Source organism: Papio anubis, chromosome 6, assembly GCF_008728515.1.
Source record: "Papio anubis isolate 15944 chromosome 6, Panubis1.0, whole genome shotgun sequence".
NCBI lineage: Eukaryota > Metazoa > Chordata > Mammalia > Primates > Cercopithecidae > Papio > Papio anubis.
Genome location: NC_044981.1, coordinates 125,614,829 through 125,635,910, shown reverse-complemented (window position 1 = coordinate 125,635,910; position 21,082 = coordinate 125,614,829). Strand labels below are relative to the sequence as shown.

The 21,082-nt window shown below is 40.8% G+C and overlaps 1 protein-coding gene across 2 annotated transcripts; it reads right to left on the bottom strand.

The window, feature by feature from the left end:
* Window positions 1-1,111: 1,111 nt before the first annotated feature.
* Window positions 1,112-20,333, bottom strand: IL22RA2 (interleukin 22 receptor subunit alpha 2). 2 transcript variants are annotated; one of them, XM_017958291.3, is made up of 6 exons: window positions 19,092-20,333; window positions 15,761-15,896; window positions 14,174-14,269; window positions 12,389-12,567; window positions 4,924-5,093; window positions 1,112-3,060 (listed from the first exon to the last, which is right to left on the bottom strand). In XM_017958291.3, the coding sequence occupies exons 1-6, from the start codon at window positions 19,150-19,152 to the stop codon at window positions 2,911-2,913; spliced, it is 792 nt and encodes a 263-aa protein (XP_017813780.2). In that variant the 5' UTR covers window positions 19,153-20,333; the 3' UTR covers window positions 1,112-2,910. The 2 variants fall into 2 exon arrangements, with proteins under 2 accessions (XP_017813780.2, XP_009204260.1); XM_009205996.3 differs by lacking the exon at window positions 14,174-14,269 and having other exon boundaries at window positions 19,092-20,327.
* Between the last annotated feature and the right edge of the window lie 749 nt (window positions 20,334-21,082).

The following is a 21,082-nucleotide window of genomic DNA, read 5'->3' as shown; positions in this document are numbered from 1 at the left end:
CCCACCCTTACCCATGGAGGAAGATGAGGCAGCCAGTTGTAAGAAATTACAAGAAAAGCCTCCCTCCTGACTCCTGACCCACCCCTCTCATGCTCTCAGTGCTTCTACTCTTGCTTCATTAATTTATCCAGCAAATACTAATTGTCTACTAGGTACCAAGTTCTGTTATAGATAATGAAGATATAGCTGTGGAAAAAGAACTAGAAACCTGCCTTTCCATTCTAGTGGAAGAGTAGGAAGATAAACAATAAACAAGGTCAACAAGCAAACTATAGCATGTCAGGTGATATAAGTGCCAGGAAGGAAACTGAGTGGTACAGATCATTGCAGAGGGTAGGTTGCAATTTTAAATTGAATAGTGAAGTTAGCCTCACTGATAAGGCAGTCTTCCAGCAAAGATCTGACAGAGGTGAGGAAGTGAATCTATGGAAACCTGGGGATACAGCCTTCCAGCAAATAGCAGGCACAAAAACCCAGAAGCCTAGGGCATTGGTATTTGAGGGCAAACAAGAGGTCTGTGTGCTGGAGCAGAGTGAGCAAGGTGAGAATTAGAGAGTGAGGACGGGGAGATTATGAGGAAAGGAAACAGGTCATACAGTGCCTTGGAGGCCATTATGAAGACTTTGATTTTTACCCTTATGAGATGGGAAGCCATTGGTGGTTTTAGAGCAGGAAAGTGACATGATCTGATTTATGTTCCAAGGCTCATGCCGGCTGCCCTGTTAAGACAAAACTGGAGGGAGACAAGCAAAGTGGGGACACCAGTGAGGTAGCCATAGTGACCATCCAGAGATTTCTGGATGGCGGCCTGGAATAGGTAGTTCTGAGAAGTGTTGTATTTTGGAGGTAGATCAATAGAATTTATTGGTGCATTGAATATATATGATGTGAAAAAAAGCGGGGAGACAAAGATAACCTCAACGCTTTTGGCCTGAGCAGCTGTAATTTGTGATTGCATTTGATCACATGGCAAGCTCAGTCGGGCTCAACACAGTTTGCTCCTTCCTAGTTGGAACTTCGTGTGGGCCTAAGATGTTTAACTAGAATTTCATCTGGCAGACGTAAACACTGTATTCTTCTTTTAAAAGCTCAAATAACAAATATTCTAAAATGCAAAGCAAAATATTAAAGGATTTATTGAAATCGTGTGACAATATATCCCTAACACAATGAAGAAGATGACAATTATGATTTTCACAGAGTATTTTGCACTTGCCTAAGCACAAAAGCAAAACCAGAGCAAGGCAAACAACATACAAACAAAATTTGATGCTATCTAATAACTTTCATGAAACAACCATAAATGAATTTTGTTTTATTAAATCAGGCTTCAGGACTACTGAATTGCATTCACTAAAATGCTGTTTGAAATTTTACTTACTCCCCACCCACCCCATTACTCTTAATTCATCGCCCTCCCCACAAGAGGACAAAATGCAAAAAAGTTAGTAAGCAAGATATAAATAATAATTCAAAAACAGAGATCAAAGTAAATTTTTTTTTCAATCTCTGCATCTATGCTCAAATCAATGTTTTCTGAGCATACAGGGAAGCAAGGAAACCAATTCTCTAGCTCTTGCTCTGCCTCTTATTCTCCTCCAGCCCCCAATACATTTCTGAATATTTTTAAATCCATTTATCACTGAGTACTTGTATATAACCAGAAGCACTGACTATATTGTTAATCATACTTTGGAGCAATTTTCATGGGGAATTGTACAAATGTTCTTTGATACGTATCTCCTCACTAGAAAGACAACCTTAAACATAATAAAGACTTAGCCTGAAGTGAAGAAGGCAACTTTCTGTTGACCACACTGAGCCTTAGGTCACCAGATTTCTACTCAGGAGAGGCAGTGGGCAGGAGGGGCCAGTTTGGAGGGCTTTGTTTAGCTCTATAATCTCTGTAGGCACCCACCAACACCAGTCCTTCTCCTACTACCCACTGTGTGCTTCCAGCTTCAAGCTGAGTTCTCTGCATGGACTGCAGCAGTTCCCAATAAACTATCATTCATAGGATCCTCCTGTATAGAGATGAGGAAGGTGCCACAAGCAAGACATACTTGGCCAGAAGGGTTGAGTAATGAGGTCTCTTTTCTTCTTTGTCACTAAAAAAATTACATTTAATTTTGAGGATAAAGATAAATTATTCTAAGACAGGATTAAAAAGTAAACAAAACAAAAACAAACATAGAAAAGAAAACCTTAATACATCTTTTAAATGAGGGACAGTTGTATAGAGTAGACTTCCTTGTTGTTGATAGTTTTAATTCAGATATCAATCTAGAAATCATAAGTTTTTTCCTCCAACACCTGTTCTTATTTACATAAAGTAGAATTTAAAACAAAATTTCGATTCATTAAGTAGAAATATTTAATAATAATAAATACATAAAAATATATTCATATAAAATAGAAATGCATGAAAAATATTCATCCATATAGAAATTTTAAATTGTCATAGCAATGTCAATTTAATTGGCTCAATAAGAGAGTGAAAACCTATTGCTTCAGGACTGCTTCAGTCTGTAACGCTATTTTAAAAAACTTATTTCAACATTTTCTTAAATACTATTCATTGGTTGTTAAATTTTTATTTTGCTGTCTTAGAATGAAGGTTGTTATTACGGATGTTACATTCAGAGATAAAGTTCCAAATTTCATAGAACCCTTTATTCTCTGCCTCGTCTTTATATTTCAATTTTTTGGGGGAATGTCGTTCAAATATAGTTTACAAATGAAATATAAAGGATGAAAGAATGGGTAAACAAAGAAGTCCCCAAGGTGTAACAGTGAATATTGCTTTAAGAAAATACAAAAACAACTTCAAATAAGATCCTTCAAACATGAGTCATCCCATTCTCAGGGAGCTTCAGAATTTCCACATGGCTGAGTGCCAAATTCCACAAGTCATGGAATTTCCACACATCTCTCTTCACTTCTCTGACTTCTTCTGTCTAACATGGGCTGATATATTTCAGCCACTACACAGTAGCTGGAATGTGGTGGTAGAGCTTCAATTTCAACAACTCTGTGAGCCCCTTCATAAACCTTTTGCTCCTATACACAAGAGAGAAAATAATCAGTTGGTAAATGGCTGTCATTAAGTCACAGCTGTACTTTTGTTTAAATTAACAAGTTGTACATGGTCACAGCGGTAGATGGGTTGTGGGGTTTCTTCCCAGACACACCCTTCTTTCCTAGAGTCCTAGGCCATAGCCTAGGTAAAGGTAAAGGGACAAGGCAAGTAGCTGTGTAGGTGCAACTTGACTTCTCCTTGAGGGATGCTGGCTGGTTGACCCTGTGGTCAGAGTCTTCTTTTTAAGAATTTTGTTTGTTGTATGAGACACAGTTTTACTCCATCGCCTAGCCTGGAGTGCAGTGGCACTATCTCGGCTCACAGCAACCACTGCCTCTCAGGTTCAAGGGATTCTCATGCCTCAGCCTACCAAGTAGGTGGGATTGCAGACGCACACCACCACACCAGGCTAATTTTTGTACTTTCAGTAGAGACGGAGTTTCACCATGTTGGCCAGGCAGGTCTTGAACTCCTGACCTCGAATGATCTGCCTGCCTCAGCCTCCCAAAGTGCTGGGATTACAGGCATGAGCCACCCGACTTGGCTTTCTTTTTAAGAATTTAAAGTGTGCAGCGAGAATGGTGTGCAGCGAGATGAGCAGAGATAACTACAGGTATGCAACTGTGGCCACAGAGAGACAGAAAGTCCAAGAGACAGAGCAGGATCCCTTAGAACTCACTTCTGTTTCCCTTCCCAGTCACCACTAAGCCTGCCGGCACTCCAAGTCCTGCCTCTGTCCCTGAGATTGCTGGCCTATCTCCTAATAATCCCTCCCTCCTTTGTTTCTAAACAAGTTGGACTGTGGTTTCTGCTCCTTACAACAAAAACCCCTAATCTTAGATGACACCAAAAAAGGAACAAATTCAATTATCCACCAAGTCCAGACAGAAGCACCGATGGTAGATTAGAATACCACAGCAAGGCCGGGCATGGTGGCTCATGTTTGTAATGCCAGCAGTTTGAGAGGCCAAGGCAGGCGGATCAGTTGAGCCCAGTAATTTAAGACCAGCCCAGGCAACATGGCTAGAGCCTGTCCCTACTAAAAGTACAAAAAACAATAGCTGGGTATGGTGGCATGTACCTGTAGTCCCAGCTACTTGGGAGGCTGAGGTGGGAGGATCATTTGAGCCCAGGATGTTGAGGCTGCTGTGAGCTGTGATTGCATTGCTACACTCCAGCCTGGATGACAGAGTCAGACAGACCCTGTGTCAAAAAAAAAAAAAAAAAAATAGCAAAACTGGCACAAAAATAATCATGTGATTCAAAAGCTATTTTAAAATAAGGTGTGAGGCTGGGCATAGTGGCTCATGCTAGCCTGGGCAACATAGTGAGATCTCGCCTCTACAAGAAAAAAAAAAAAAAAAAAGCTGGATGTGATGGTGCATGCTTGTAGTCCCAGCTCCTCAGGAGGCTGAAGCAGGAGGATCACTTAAGCCCAAACGTTAGAGGCTACAGTGAGCTATGATCACCACTGTACTCCAGCATGGGTGACAGAGTGAGACCTGGTCTAAAAATAAATAAAATAAATAAATAAATAAAGTATGCGAAGCCCATAAAAATGATTATTTGTGGCAGTCACATGGAATTAAATACTGTTAATACCAATCTTTAGATATGCAGGGAAAACCGTGGAGACAAACCGAAGGATGGAAAGGGCACACACACATTCTGATGGTGATGCCAGCACCAACGGTGGATCAATACTGGTTGAGAGTAAGAAGGAATTAAAGATAAGGAAAAATAAAAGGAGGCAGAGTAGCAGAAGAGGACATCTCATATGACCAAAATACTGGTTAAATAAACAAAAGAGAAAACACTAAATATATCTATTCATCTGAACTTACCTTTTCTAGTGAATTGTTAATTATAAAAACTCGGTATACTAGTTCATAGTAATCTTCTATAGATATATTTTTTTCCTTTTGGTATCTATGTGGTAAATTTGGAGCATGGAGAATTACCAACAAAGATCCATTGACTTGGGTTATGTTCATGACTGGAGGATCTATTTTTGCTGGAGAAAAAAATGTAAAACTTTGAGAAATCATCAAATGAATGTATTATATACAGACACATTATGTATAATGACAAATCAGCTTGGTGGGAGGATCACCTGAGCCCAGGGAGGCTGAGGTTGCAGTGAACTATGGTCATGCCACTGCACTACAGCTTGTGCGGCATAGTGAGACCCATGTCAAAAAACAAAAACAAAAAGAAAAAAGAAAATTGCACGTGTATTTGAATCTCAAACCTTTATAAATTTAGGGGGTGTTAGATTCTTAGCAGAGTAAAGACGGAAACATACAAATTACTTTCCTCTGTTTATTGGAAGGGCTTTCTTAGTCCGCCTTTTGTTTGTTTGTTTGGTTGGTTGCTTTTGGGTTTTTCTTGAGACAGGATCTCATTATGTTGCCTAGGCTGGTCTCTAACTCCTGTACTCAAGTGATTCTCCTTCAGCTTCCTGAGTAGCTGAGATTACAGGTGTATGCCACCACACCTAGGCTAGTCTGATTTTTTATTGACAGTGTATTCCTTGGAGGTTCTAAGATTTTTGTGGGGGTATTAGTTATAACTCCCTGCCTTGTGCTGGCCTAAAACCTTGTCTTTTGTCCTGGGAGTGGCTGTTACCACTCAGGGTCTAGTTACCACATCCAGCAAACGCCCTCAGGGCAGCTGGGTCACTATGTCGATCCTTTGGTTCCCCTTTGATTTCCAGGTACTTTGTTTTGGCCCCCCGAGGATTCCCTTTATTTTCATTATTGCCGCTCTGTGGAGTTTGGACAATGTGTTTTATTTTATCCAGAATTTCTAAGTGTTTTAGAAGAAGAGAGTTTCCTACTCCTAGGCTATTTAATTTGGAACTATAAGTTTTTAAATCACTTTCCAACTATATTGGAATAATGTGATAGTTAACTTTAAATACACATGTCCCTTTTGTAGTCAGGCACATATTTCAGGCATTGGCCTATCAGTGAGTCAGCTGCGGACATCTCAGGGCTCCTGGCTTATGATCTGTGATGCTAGATTTCTTGACCCATTCACTGGATTGTGATTGTGTTACAAGACCAAGTCAAGATTATTTGACCTCATAGCACTTTACTCGTTAACAGCTCTCTCCTTGAAATATTACCTTCCCACACTATTCATGAATGTATCAGCCCACAGATTTCCTCCTACCTCTTTGGCTATTGCTTCTTAGTCTCCTTTTAAGATTTTTCTTACTCAGGCATCTTTGGGTGAGAATCCCTCAATATCTGGTCTTACTCAAAACTGCCTATCACTACTCTCTCCCTAGGCAATCCTATCAATGCCCACTGTACTGTATGCATGAAATGACTCACAGATTTTTGTCTCTAATAGACTTTACCTTTGAGTCTTGGATCTGAAGAGATTGTCCCTTGGATCTCTCAAAAGCATCTTAAACTTAACGTATTCAAAACCAAACTTATAATCTCTATTGCCTTGCATCCCACCAAACTGGTCTTTTTCATCAAACTCCATCAAAAACATCTCAGCCATTCAGCTAATTATGCATGCAAGAAAATTAGAAGTAGTCTTTGACGTGTTCTCTTCACCATTATATTCAATCTATCACCTGGTCCTGCCAATTTTTCTTACTAAATGTCCCTCCAGGAATAAATTTTCTCTAGTCCTTTTCATCAGCCAAATTCTGTCTCCTGTAGACTATTATTAGTAACCTACTACTTCACTTATCCGCATCCAACCTGTTCCCCCAAATATAGTCAAAATGACCTTTCCTATACACAAGTCTGATCATATGGCTCCCGAGTAAAATTACTTTTTTCTGGAGGAAGTCACAACTCTTTAAAAAATTATTGTACATGCCCTATCTTTCCAGTCCCACCTCATTATGGACCCCTTCCTGCATGCTCTTCTTCAATATACTGCTTGTCTTTCAGTCCCTTGCATTTGCTATGCCAGAGAGCCTTTGCAAACGCTGTTCCCTTGCTTGGAATGCTCTGTTCTTTGCCTCAAGTGATCCTCCCACCTCGGCCTCCCAAAGCACTGGGATTACAGGCATGGAGCCAATGCACCTGGCTTTCACATCTATTTTTAATCCAAGCAATTCAAGGGTCAAATAATACTGAAATCTAAGTATTAAATGCTGCTTTTAACTGAAGAAAGTTTATTTTATTTTATTTTTAATATTTTTAAAATATTGCTTTGTCTCTAGATAGAAACCATAAATCATAACTTCTTAATCTAAGATAATATCCTGCTGCTCAAAAACAGGTGTCAGAGGAGCCAATGCATGCAGCTGGCTCATTAGTCTATATCACAGATGCCAGGAACATGCTGTCCTGAGGACCTAGAAACATGTTTTTTGAAATATGTCCTTCAGAAGTTCTTAGGAGCTGTGGTAAGAGAGTGCAAAGCTGGGGGTGAGGAAGCAGCTGAGTGGGTGATTCTCTCACTATTGCATCAACAAGAGTAGTAGCTATAGACTGGGTTTCTTACTCTTCTACTAAGAGGCCTGAAATCAAATGACTTTTTAAAGGACCCAGTCTAAAGCTTTTTTCTTTTCTTTTCTTTTCTGATTTTTTTAGGGAGAATGGTTATACAGAAAACACACAAACCCTTCTTAACTCAATACTATCCCAATTTAAATAGAATTGAGCTAAAGCTGTGTCAGTCAATGTCTTTGGTTATTCTTACCTGACTGGCCTAATGGCTTAGACTGAAGGAAGTTTTGTTTGATAAGTTAATTTGAATGTGACCCTATTTCTAGGCTTGAATATAATAATCAAACTGATCTGTGAATTCCCTTCACTGCTGTTCATCAGTTTAGTCATGAAATCTCCTTTTCCTCAACTAGACAATTGCTGGTTGAGTGTATTGGCCTTGAATTTCAATGTATCCAAGAAACAACGTGAGAGTTACCATGAATTAGTTTGCTCAACTCTATTCCACCTTCTTGCTAATTAGAGAGTTGGGGGGAAATGCATCTAGCATTTTGGACATGATCCAATTAATTTGGTTCTAATTGGACCTTTCACCAGTTAGAAGAGGTGTATGGATGGATCCCTAAGTACTAGGGTACAGAATGTGAATATTTCTGTGGCCATATGAATGCAAGGCAAAAGGCTCATACTGAAAAGCAGTCTTAAAAAATCTAGGTGGTTAGAGAATTGTAAGGAACCCATAATAGTCAAAACAATCTTGAAAAAGACATACAAAAAGGAGGGCTCACCCTTCCCAATTTCAAAGCTTATTACAAAGCAACAATAATCAAAATAGTGTGGTATGGGCACAATGATAAATGTATAGATCAATAGAATAGAATTGAATGTCTGGAAATAAACCACGCTTCTATGGTCCATTGATTTTCAACAAGTGTGCCAAGAACACTCAATGGGGATAATTTTCAACAAAAGGTGCTGGGACAACTGGATAGTCATATGTCAAAAAATAATATTGGACCCTTACCTCACACCATATACAAAAATTAACTCAAAATGAATCAGGCTTAAATGTAAGACATAAAACTATAAAACTCTTAGAAGAAAATATAGGGTAAATCTGCATGATTTTGGATTTGGCAAAGGATTCTTAGATATGACACCAAAAGCACAAGCAACAAAAGAAGAAATAGATAAATTGGATTTCATCAAAGTTTAAAACTTGGTATCAAGTGGTACCATCAAGAAAGTAAAAAAGACAACCCACAAAATGGGAGGAGCTAGCTGAGAATCATATATCTGATAAGACATTGGTATGCAGAATATATAAACAACTCTTACAACTCAAAAATCAAAAGATACGATTAAATTTTTTAAATGGGCAAAGGATCTCAATGTACAATTCTCCAGAGAAGGTACAAAATAGCCAATACACATAAAAAAGAAACTCAACATCATTAATTAGCAGGTAAATGCAAATAAAAACCACTTGAGATACCATTTTATATCCATTAGGATGGCTATAGTCAAAAAAGATTGGTAAAAATGTGAAAAAATCGGCCGGGCGTGGTGGCTCAAGCCTGTAATCCCAGCACTTTGGGAGGTCGAGATGGGCAGATCATGAGGTCAGGAGATCGAGACCATCCTGGCTAACACAGTGAAACCCCGTCTCTACTAAAAAATACAAAAAACTAGCCGGGTGAGGTGGCGGGTGCCTGTAGTCCCAGCTGCTTGGGAGGCTGAGGCAGGAGAATGGCATAAACCCGGGAGGCGGAGCTTGCAGTGAGCTGAGATCCGGCCACTGCACTCCAGCCTGGGCGACAGAGCGAGACTCCGTCTCAAAAAAAAAAAAAAAAAGTGGAAAAATCAAAGCTCTCATATATTGCTGATGGGAATGTAAAATAGTGCAGATACTTTGAAAACAGTCTGGCATTTTCTCAAATGATTAAACATAGAGTTACTTTGAGACCCAGCAATTCCACTCCTATGTATATATCGAAGAGAAATATGTATGCCCAGCTGTGCGTGGTGGCACATGCCTGATAGTCCTTGCTACTTGGGAGGCTGAGGTAGAAGGATTGCTGGAGTCCAGGGGTTCAAGACTAAAGTGAGCTATGATTGTGCCACTGCACTCCAGCCTAGGTGACAGAGTAGGATCCTGTCTCTCAAAAAAACAAACAAGAAAAAAACCAAAAAAACTCCCACACAAAAATTCTTACATGACTGTTTATAGCAACATTATTCATAATGGCCAAAAAGTAGAAACTACCCAAATGTCTATCAACTGAGGAACAGATAAATAATATGTGGTATATCCATATAATGTACTATTATTTGGCCACAAAAAGGAATGAAGTACTGATACATACTACAATCTGAATGAACTTTGAAAACATGTTAAGTGAAAGAAGCTGGTCAAAAAAAATCATGTATTTTATGAGTCTATCCAGAACAGGGAACTCTATAGAGACAGAAAGATTAATAGTTGCCAGGGCTGCGGGCTAGGGGAATGGCAAGACTGGAAGGTGATAGCCAAAGGGTATGGAGTTGCTTTTTGAGGTGATAAAAATGTTCTAAAATTGACCATGAATGATGGTGGTACATATTTGTGAATATAGTAAAAACCATTAAACTGTATGCTATATGCTTAAAGTATAAGCTGTGTGAATTATACCTCAATAAGGCTGTTTTAAAAAATCTAAGTGGATGCAGTGACAATCTATTTCCCCAGTGTCCTATAGTTGCTCTATGGACTCTTGAACAAAATAGTTACATGATGGAAGATATATATAGACTTAACAATATGGATCTCCTCTTACCAAATTTGGTCTGACCTTCAGAGTATCACTGCAGAGTGATCTTCCTTTCCAGGAAGGAAGATCAATGTTGAACCCCTAGTATAGTGCCGTATTCCAGGGGCTCTCATCTTCCATCTCGTTGCAGGTAGGTTTTTTTTGTTCCCTTCCAAAACGGAGGGGGCAAGAGACACTGGTTATAGTTTTTCTTTACTGCTGGGTATAGATTCTGGTTACAGATTCTGTTTATAGATTTTTATTTACTGCTTCAATGCTTTTATCAGCAGACCCCTCATCACTCCTGGGACCACACATACACCCATAGATGTAGTCAATGCCTTATTCATGAGCATAGTACTCCACAATATATTGCTTATGACAAAGAACTTAAGTTAATGTGAAAAGAGTGAAGTAAGGTCTCAAGACCCACAGAAATCCATGACTTTATAGGAAGGTGAAATGGATAATTGAAAACTCAGTTTGAGAGATGTCTTGTGAATTGGCATATGAATTGGTAAACGCTCCAATTGGTAAATGCTTCACTAAGCCTGGGGCCAATATATGGTGCTATTTCTTCCATAGACAGAATTCACTGGTCTAGGATACAAGAAGTGGAAGTGAGAGGGGCAACTCTGACTGTTATCTATAGAGAACAACTCATGACATGATGACACGTTTTTGTTTCCCATATGCTTGGCCTTGAATTCCTCTGGTTTATAACAAAAATGGTTTCCAAAAATTGGAAGTTGAGGCTGTCTCCTGACCATTTGGAGCTCCTTGTGCCATTTAGCTAACAAAAAGAAAATGAGGTTCTTATATTGTCTGGGGTGATTCATTCTGATTTTCAAGGCATAATACAGTAATAAATACATTGGGGTCAGGTGGAAGAATTCTTGGTAGCCTCAAGTGTGCCTCTTAGAGCTTCTCTATTCAGCAATAAAAAATAATGTAAGGTTAGGTCAAGCTGAGATAGGAAACACCAAAAGGACTGAAACTCCTCATGGATAAAAAGCTGAAGTACTGGCTGAAAAGAAGATGAATGTTGAGTTTATAATGAGGGAAGAAGTCATAAATATTAACTACAACTTCATGATTAGTTGCAATTATGAGGACTGTGGTAAATATCTTTATTTTCTTTCTTATTCTATTTATGCACATCTTTATATCTATACATTAAACCCCTTCTCTCTCTTTCTTTCTTTTCCCTACTATTTTAGCCAATGTCTGTTGGTAATGGTTCATTTTATCACCTATATCTTAGATTATATTATTCTATGATTGTGACTAAACTAAAAGAGGAATAAATATCATTCAGGATGGATACTGAGAAAGCACTTTTGGTCTGCCTTTTTGGGGAGGTGAGACTAAAAGTCTAATTTCCTTAACAGAAAATTCTTCTATGAGTATTTTCATGAACTTAACCCTCATGTTTGGGGAAGGACTAGGGCACTATGACAAATTCTGCTGTCTAAAAATACTCTTTGGAGGGCTGGGCATGGTGACTCACACCCATAATCCCAGCACTTTGGGAGGCCAAGGGGGGCGGATCACCTAAGGTCAGGAGTTTGAGACCAGCTTGGCCAACATGGTGAAACCTCGTCTCTACTAAAAATACAAAAATTAGCCAGGGATAGTGGCACACGCTTGTAATCCTAGCTACTTGGGAAACTGAGGTCGGAGAATCGCTTGAACCCGGGAGGCAGAGGTTGCAGTGAGCCAAGATCGTGCCACTGTACTCCAGTCTGGGTGACAAAGCAAGACCCTGTCTCACACACACACACACACACACACACACACACACACACACACACACACATACACAGGCTCTGCAGTCAGATGCAGTAAATGTGAACCCTGACTTGTATAATACAGGTCATGAGACTGGACCAATGACTAAAGCCTCTACATCTTGATGTTCTGGACTAGAAAATTAGGATAATAAATGCTATCTCCTAGAGTTGTTCTGAGAATTAGACCAAATGAGATAACTATGTAGAGCCCCCAGCAAAGCACAGGCCTGGTCACTAGCCGTGCTCTGGGAGGGCTGTCCAAAAGCAGGAAGAACAAGGGCAAAGAAACTCCATGGAACTCACTTTCCCACCAGGGAGTGAACCGCGGCGTCATGCTCCAGTCTGAGTAGCTCCCAGCCGAGGCCGCCCTCACCCTCCCGTAATAAGGTTCCTGTATGTCTGAGGTTTCACTGGTAAGGTCACAAAAGAGTTCTTGAGTACCCCAACAGTCTTCTTTATTTTTCCATTGTCTCTGTCCATATCTGTAGCGGGGAAAAGGCAAAGATCTGAGTTTCTTTTCTCCACTCAAGGAGTCTTCAATATTTTCAGACTGATAATTCTTTATACCTGATTCTAGTATCAATATCACCATGATAGCTTATGGCTACTTTTCAGAAGCTTTTAAAAAATTCCTTCTTATTAACTGTCTAAGTCCATTTTCTGTTGCTGTAACTGAATACCCGAGACTGGGTAATTTATAAAGAAAAGGAATTTACTTCTTACAGTTTTGGAGGCTAGGAAGTCTAATGTCTAAGAGCCACATCTGGTGAGGGCCTTCTTGCTGGTGGGGACTCTCTGCAGAGATTTAAGGTGGCAGAGGATGTCATAGGCATTCAAGAGAGATGGCTTTTACATATATATATATAAAACAGACCAACTTTTCTTATAACTAGCCCACTTCCTCAATAACACTTTAATTCGTTAATCCATCAATGGATGAATCCATTCATGGGGGCAGAATCCTCATGACCCAATCATCTCCCCAAAGTCCCACCTCTCAACATTGCTGCATTAGGATCAAGTTTCCAACACATAAGCTTTTGGGGGACACATAGAAGCCACAGCATTACCTGAAGTGCTGTCTTGCTGGAAGATAAACATCCCTGACACTTTCTGTATCACTAACATAAGGGTTTTAACTTATTTTTTAATAGTTGGCATAATGTTCTTTCAGGTGTGAGGACTGACTTCCATTTTTGAATACTCACTCTCCACATCCTTAATGCTCTGTGGTTTTGAGTGTTTGTGGTTTTTCATCACTTCTCATCAGCTCGCTATTGAGTAATGTGGCTGCTTCTGAGAAGTTGCTACCACTTTTCATCTCAGGTGCTGCTTACCCAACATACATGATTAATCTCTTTATTGAAAATTGACGGGAAGTTTTAGTGAGGACTATATATGGAGCCCTGTAATTAGGGGTTGGGAGAGGGGGAGTGAAACCCATGAAAAAAGGTAGTGAGGCAAGAGGCAGAGAGGTTGACTCAGCCTGAGGCCACAGGATGGTGTAATAGTCAAAGGGAAGATTCACGCTTTGTTTCCTTACCTGCCATAAATCAGACCAATGCAACAAAGTGATGGTGGGGAACAGAGAAGGAATTGGAGTCTGGGGAGAAAGGTTTCCCAAATTATTTATTGAAAGACTTGAAATCTAACTTTCTAGACACATAATAAGGAAGATTGACAGTATCTGTACTCAGTAATCTACATGGTGATAGCAATTTCATTCTATCACAATTAAAGCAGTACCACAACATGTATTGAGTATACTTTGATGTTTTAAAATTATTATTTATTTATAATAAGTCTTTAACTTAGCTGTAATGACTGACTTCTCTTTTAACATAATATCTCATTGTTTATCCCATTCTAAATGTGAGGGATATAACAGTACTATAGTCCATGAACTGGATACACCAAAGTGAAAGTTTTCAAAATTATAAATTTGTCCTGTGCTGTTGAAAATCCCTTAGAGACAGAAATGGATTCAGGTATTCTGGGGTCTGAAATTTATATACTCTTTTTAATCCATTTAGTGTTTCTATAACAGAACACGTGAGGCTAGGTAATTGATAAGGAAAAGAGGTTTATTTAGCCCATGTTCTGCAGCCTGGGAAGTTACAAGAAGTGTGCTGCCAGCATCCACTTGGCTTCTGGTGAGAGCTTTTCATGTTGCATAAGAACATGCTGGAGAAGGTCCATGGGGAAAACAGATCGCGTGAAGAGGCCAAACTCAAGGGGCATCCTGGCTTTACAACAACCACTCTGATAGAAACATTTCCATGACAAATTCAGTCTTGCAAGAGTGAGAACTCACTCAGCTGCAGCAATGATGGTACCAAGCCATTCATGAGCACTCCATCCCCATGATCCAAACACCTCCTACGAGGCCCCACTTCCAACATCACCACACTAGGGATCAAATTTCAACATGAATTTCGGTGGAGACAAACTCAAACCATAGCAGCTTGGGAGTCCTCTTTAAGAAAAGATTTATAAATATAAAATCCTTGCATGAGGTCCTGAACTTTAATCTTCATTAGATTCATGGTAAAACAGTTTCTAATCTTCTTAGTACTTTGGTCCACAAATAGGTTCACTTTTGACCTATTTATACTGCTCAAGGAGAAGTATAAAAAGAGTACCAATCTTTACTTCCTACACGCTGAAAGTATCTCCAGCTATGCACAAATCTACTTTTGTAATGAAGAAACGATCATTGTAAAGATTTGCAAATTTTACAATCGTTACGTAAGATATGTACAGAGAAGTAGCAGTGGTTAAAGATGGAGATGCTTCTGGGGATATTCATTCTGAAATTAATTAGAGGGAAAATCTGATCTAGGACCTACCCCATGCTGGAGAGACATGGATGAATTTATGGGATAAAAATTGCTATTTTGGCCATAGCTGCATTTGATTTTCTGAATTTCTAGTGAAAAACCATGAAAGTTAAACTGTAATATCTCCTGTCTCACTGTCAGGAGACAGGATTGAGCCTCAACTCCCCTTGCCCCCAAAAAATATATGAGTGGAAAAACGTGACATTTTCAAATCAGGAGTGTTTGTTTCCAAGCCTTGAGCCAGGAAAGGAGTAGATTATACTTGAGTTTTGGCAATGATCCAGTAGGAGTAGCCTGAGGATCACACGAGAGGAACATGCAGCAGCGTGTTCCAGTTTGTGTTCATGCTTACGAGACTCATTAGTTTTTGAAAAGAATTTTCTAAATAGTAAATCCACTCTGAAAGTGACTTTTAAATTAAAAACTTATTTTACACACTCACCTCCATGTTTGCCACAACTTCTTTTTCAACTATCAATAGTTTCATTCACTGAGTATTTGTTATGTGCTAAATAAGTTGCTTCCAACATTCGCTTGACAAACCTGTATTGAGAATCCACCATGTGCCAGGCTCCACTATGGAGGTGAAGGCTGAGCCTGTGAGGTCTTGGTGCAGGTCTAGGGCTGAAGTATCTGCCCAATGCACTGCATACCGTCATGCATTTTGAGTCCCCAGGCAGCCTTCAGGGGAGACAAGTCACTGCTATCCTGACCTTGGCTTCTTCTCAAACCCTCTGAAATGGAGAAAAAGCTCGGATCCTAACACTCCATTGCATTCTAGAACATGTTATCCCAGTGCCATCTCTGTCAGCTGAAGGAGGCTCAATTTACTTACATTTTGTACTGCACAAAATAGACACTGCTGTTGCCAGTAAGTGCCCTCCCAGGCTGCCATTGCAAAATGTTGTGAAAATTTCGGGACTGAAATTGTACCCTCTGAGGCTTCAGAGACTCATGTGCTGGCTGAGTTCCTAAGATAATAAGAGAAGGAAGAACATTGAACGTTGCTAGGAGCACTGTTGTTCCCAGCAGTAGTTTTCAATGGAATACTTGCATCAGGATTCCCTAAAGTAGTTGCTCTATGTGCAGATAGTAGAGGTGGAGCCCAGAAATCAACATTTTCAATCTTCAATGCAATGATTTTGATACACGCTAAAGTCTCAGGATGATGAGATCCAGATCATAAACATGTACATGCTATCTTCCCACCCTATTTCCCAGGCTGTAGGGGAAGTAAATTGCAGTTAAAAAAAAAAATTGCTATTATTTTATCCCCAAATAGTGATGGAATATAATGACTGAGATGAAGGACCCACACTGAGACCAACAACCATCTTCTTAGGAACCACTATATTGGTACTACTCAAGCAAAATTTGCTAGGGACCAATTCTGGCTCCAGGATCTCAGCCCAGCACTCAGTCCCTCCTTTCACAGGTTCTTGCTCAATCTCTGGGTCCTGCTTCCAAGTAGGTCTGCCTTTGCTGTCCCACTCCTGAATGGCTGCATTTACCTGCCTACATCCTGGCTCCAAGTATCCAAGCATAATCCCTCAGATGAAATGGCCATGCTAATGAGGAAAACAGACCAAGATCCTGCTGGGGGGCCAGTGTTTCTGAGACTAATCATGGCAGGGGATGGGATAATTTTGCACTGGCATGACTTGTGCTTTCTTCCTCGAATCATGCAACATAGGTGCTACAACCTCACTTGCCTTTAGTCACATGGAGGCAAGAGAACTTTGGCAAAATTTTGTTTAGGGTTCAAGGTTTCTTATAAGGGATAAGAAGTTGGGCAGAAGGAGGAGGAGTCAGGAAGCATATCTTTTTTTTTCTTTTAGACAGAGTTTCACTCGTCGCCCTGGCTGGAGTGCAGTGGCACGATCTCAGCTCACTGCAACCTCTGCCCCCCAGATTCAAGTGATTCTCCTGCCTCAGCCTCCCGAGTAGCTGGGATTACAGGTGCCCACTACCACGCCCGGCTAATTTTTTTGTATTTTTAGTAGAGACGGGGTTTCGCCATGATGGGCAGGCTGGTCTTGAACTGCTGACCTCAAGTGATCCGCCCGCCTCGGCCTCCCAAAGTGCTGGGATTACAGGTGTGAGCCACTGCACCCGGCCAGGGAGCATATCTTCTGTTTTCTCCCTGACCTCATCTTCTGTCACCCCGACCCCTGTGTTTGCAGCGTTGACTCCTTCACTTGCTCCACCATGACCCTGATGACTCTGCCTTAGGGCCTCTGCACTGGCCCTTCCCTTTTCCTGGTCTACCTTCCCCTAGATTTCACATGGTTCATTTCTCCACCTCCTTCAAGTCTTTGCTCATTTGTATCACATTATTGAGATGGTTAAAAAAATACTCCCAAGCCCATGGTCTCAGCTCTGAACTTTCAAGATTTGTTATTTTCAAATGAACAAGACTGTTTCCTCAGGCCTTTCTTCTTACCAACCAAATAGTATGAATACTGTTATTTGCTTTTTGTTTTCGCTTTTATTGTTTGGACCACCATCAGTGCATCAAATGGTGTTGTGTTCTTGGAAAGAGTCTACAGCCACAATTGATTTTGCTCACAAAAATCACTGCCTGATCAATCATCTTTAGAACATAAAAATTCCAGGAGTTTTCAGGAGATGATAGGCACAATTTCCTGAAGGCCTGCCTAGAATTGATTTGCTAACATGAAGATAGATGGCTTAATGCCCTTTATCTCTCTGTCTATGGATTTCTTCTCTCATTTTTGTAACATCAGTGCTACCACCACCAACAGTAATAACACTGGCCTAGGCACTGAAGGACTTTTATCTGCATTCACTCATTTAATTTACCCAGCTCTTCTATGAGGAAAGTACTGTGCATTATGGTCTTCTTCTTACAGACTGAAAAAACGAAGCCTTGGAGACCCGAAGGAGCTTGCCAGGCAGCAAATGGTGAAGCTGATTTTGTATCCAGACAGTCTGACTGTAGAGCCTGCCTTTTCCCTCCAACAGAAAGCCAAGAGCAAAGCCATGGGAGAGAGGAGCTAATGAAAGAGACAGACCAATTAGAAGCTGAGGGTATACTTTATCTTTTTCCTTCTTCTCTCCTCCTCCTCCTTCTGGCTGGCATTCATCAAACATTGAACATATATGAACATTAACTTATATTAGGCACTATGTTCAAAGCTTTACAACTTACTTAATTCCCACAGTCACCAAGTAAGGTAAATATTTTTATTATTGCATTCTACAGATGAGGAAGCTGAGGCTTTAAAAAGTTGCATCTCATACTCAAGGTTACAGGCTTGGTAAGATGCAGAGCCAGGAACATTTTGGTAGCATTTGAATTCCTGCCATATTTTGCTAAATGTGCCCTTGCTGTTACCAAGGACCAGAGTCTTCTCAAATCCAAACATTTCTGCAAGATTAAGGCTTGAATTGCTTTTATGTATAAGTCACTAGACAACTGGCAAGTTACTTGAATCACTTACACTGAGAGGTACCCATCTGTAAACTTGGATTCTTACAGGCTTGCTCAGAAGTATGCAGTGGTGATAAGATGCTCTACACTCCTGCAGTGTCTTCCACGAATACCAGAAACAAATTCTCACCTGCTGTTTGTGGTCCCTATCCTGTGCCAGGCACTTCTCTAAGCATTTGGCATATATTAACTTATTTAATCTTCACAGTGACCTAGAATCCCCATTCAACTAATGAGGAAATTGAGGCAGTTAAGTAAAGTCCCCAAGTTTTCCTACATGGTAAATGGCAGATCTGAAATCCAGACTATGACAGTTTGGCTTAGGAGCCTGTGCTGGTAACCACCAGGATATAGTGTTCCTTCAAGGTAAAAGACATTCTAAGGTGAATGAGAGCCAGAGAGAAAGAGAGGGAGAGAGAGAGGAAGGGAGGGAGGGAGGGAGGGAGAGAGAGAGAGATGGATGTGCATTTGTTCTGTATGAAGTCTCTGCACCCTCTAGAGAGCCTTTTCTTTAGTGGGTACTCATTAAGTGTATGTGGGGTTATTCAAGCTGCAGATAGACACTAACCCCATGCCTGCTCTGGTCATTTAGTGACATCAAAAGCTGCAGTCTTTATAAAGTCCAAAAAAGCACCAGTGCTATTTCTAACAGATCCTTGATCGGACTCAGATGACAAAGCTATGAGCAATTAAAAAGAAACAAAACACTTACCTGCTACACCAATAAGGAAGAAACTGATGAGGAAGCCTAGAAAGCAATGTTTAGGCATCATGGTTGCAAGTGTGACTGTTCAGGCAACCAGTGTTCCCTTTAACCAGCTCAGGACCAAAGAGGAAACTAAAATCCACAGACAGACTATCACTCCTGGGTTTAAGGCAGATGGTTCCTTGAAGCAACTACAGTTTTATTTCGATACGACATTATATTATTTTATTTTAGGCAAGTTATGAAAGTATAAAAATCACTTCAAAAAGCATTTGCTGCCACTTTTATGTGGAAGCTTGTTTTTATTGGGAAGCTCGTTTTTTGTTGGGGCTTCGTTAGCTGTGGAAAGGCAAAACACTGAGGATGGGCAGACCCAAAGGGCAGGGCAGTGCAGGGATTGTGCAAGTGGCAAGCAGGTGAGTGAATGAAACGACTTGTGGGGCCTTAAGGGAATCTGGCCCCAGGAGGCGGAGAGGCTGCCAAAGACTAGGACTTGGCAGCCAGGGTGATTTTGAGTAATATGCTTGGCAGTTGCAGCTATCGGGCCCACTGGTAGTGGTTCAAAGCAAGAGGTGTCTCTCGTTGATTCACTCTTTTCCTTCCGTTTTGGCAGCTCCCCAATTAATCTCCCTGCTATGCCCCATACCCTCCCGCTGCCTCTAGCTCTCCACAGGGCTCCCTGCCATACTCCTCAGCCTTCTCCACTCCATAGTGGTCCTGGGCTCCGTTTAGCTAATGCCTATTCCTCTTCCATTTTCACATGCAGTCTCCAGTGAGCTGGAAAAAGATTTTGAGCCCGTCAAACTGCATGATTCCTTTAAAAGATGAATGGGGAAGACACTCCTTTTGAGCTACATTAGATCTTTTTCACATTGTCTTTCAAATCTGATTGAACCAGCTCATCTGTTCTCTATGATTCATTATATCATTCTTCTTACCATTTTTTTTTTTACTACATGTGTTTAGAGGTACTAAAATTATACATGAAAGAACAAAAAAGTCATGTTCCATAGTGAGCGAGTCTGTGCAAACCTACCCTTAAAGTCCAAGGAAGCTGCGAGGCCAAAGAAAAAGGCTGACATATCCAGTTTCTCAGAAAGAAGCATTTAATAGGGACTTATGAACAGAGCCATATGTGTGTCCTGGACAGTGGCAAGACAAGATGGTGGACCCTCATGCCATTGCCCTGTAGACCTGAAGAAGGAATTAAGGAAATCAACTATAACCTAATAGTGGTAGTAATAGAAATGTTAAAATCCTCTTAAAGTTACTGCAAAGTGTGACCCCCCCTCCACTGTTACACTGAAGTTAAAAGGGAATATTAACAGCCTATCTTCTCTCCGTGAACAGTGGACCTTATCTATACTCCCCAACTCCACATTCCTCAAAGTTTATTACAGGCCCAGCAAGTTCCTGCACGACTGCAGGGTCACAAGACCGATAAGTTTCGGTTGCAAGACATGTCTTTCTCAAAACGTAAGAAATGTTGTAATGCTGCCTTTGTTTCTTGCTTCTGTAACTCACTTCCCACCTCATGTAGTTCCCATCTTAAGATGTTTAAAAGTAGGAAAAGCTCTTTGTTCATGGCTCAGACTTTCTGGACGTATGTCCTACTGAACCGGTGATCACCTTCATAAACTCTCCTGAACCTTTTTCGGTCTCTCCAGTCTTTGATTGTCCCACAACATTTCTGGGGGCCAGTCCAGGATTAGAGATGGCAGATTTTCTGTCTCCTTTGCCTGTGGGCTAGAGTCCCAGGACGTGGGAGATCTGGGGTCCTTGGTCCTGCTGGGAGAGTTTTAGCCCAAAAGGAGAACAGCCGTTCCACATTCCGGAGCCTTCCCCCGACGGCACAACTGGAACCAGTGGAAAGGGTTGCAGGACAGTCACAGGAACAGTGTGCAGACATATGAACCACGGTAAGGTTTGGGCCCTAAGGCAAGACCTGTCCCATAAGGATGGAAGGGGAGCCTGGTCACCTCCCAGGGCATGACAAC

What these genes read in the sequence shown, in the direction of transcription:
- IL22RA2 (XM_017958291.3), bottom strand. Translation starts at nt 19,152, where the DNA reads ATGATGCCTAAACATTGCTTTCTAGGCTTCCTCATCAGTTTCTTCCTT. An exon ending in CTTCCTTATTGGTGTAGCAG is followed by an intron (nt 15,897 to 19,091) that starts GTAAGTGTTTTG and finishes TTATTATCTTAG; the next exon opens with GAACTCAGCCAGCACATGAG. An exon ending in GGCTGCAGAACATGGGCTAA is followed by an intron (nt 12,568 to 14,173) that starts ATAAACCTCTTT and finishes TCCCCGCTACAG; the next exon opens with ATATGGACAGAGACAATGGA.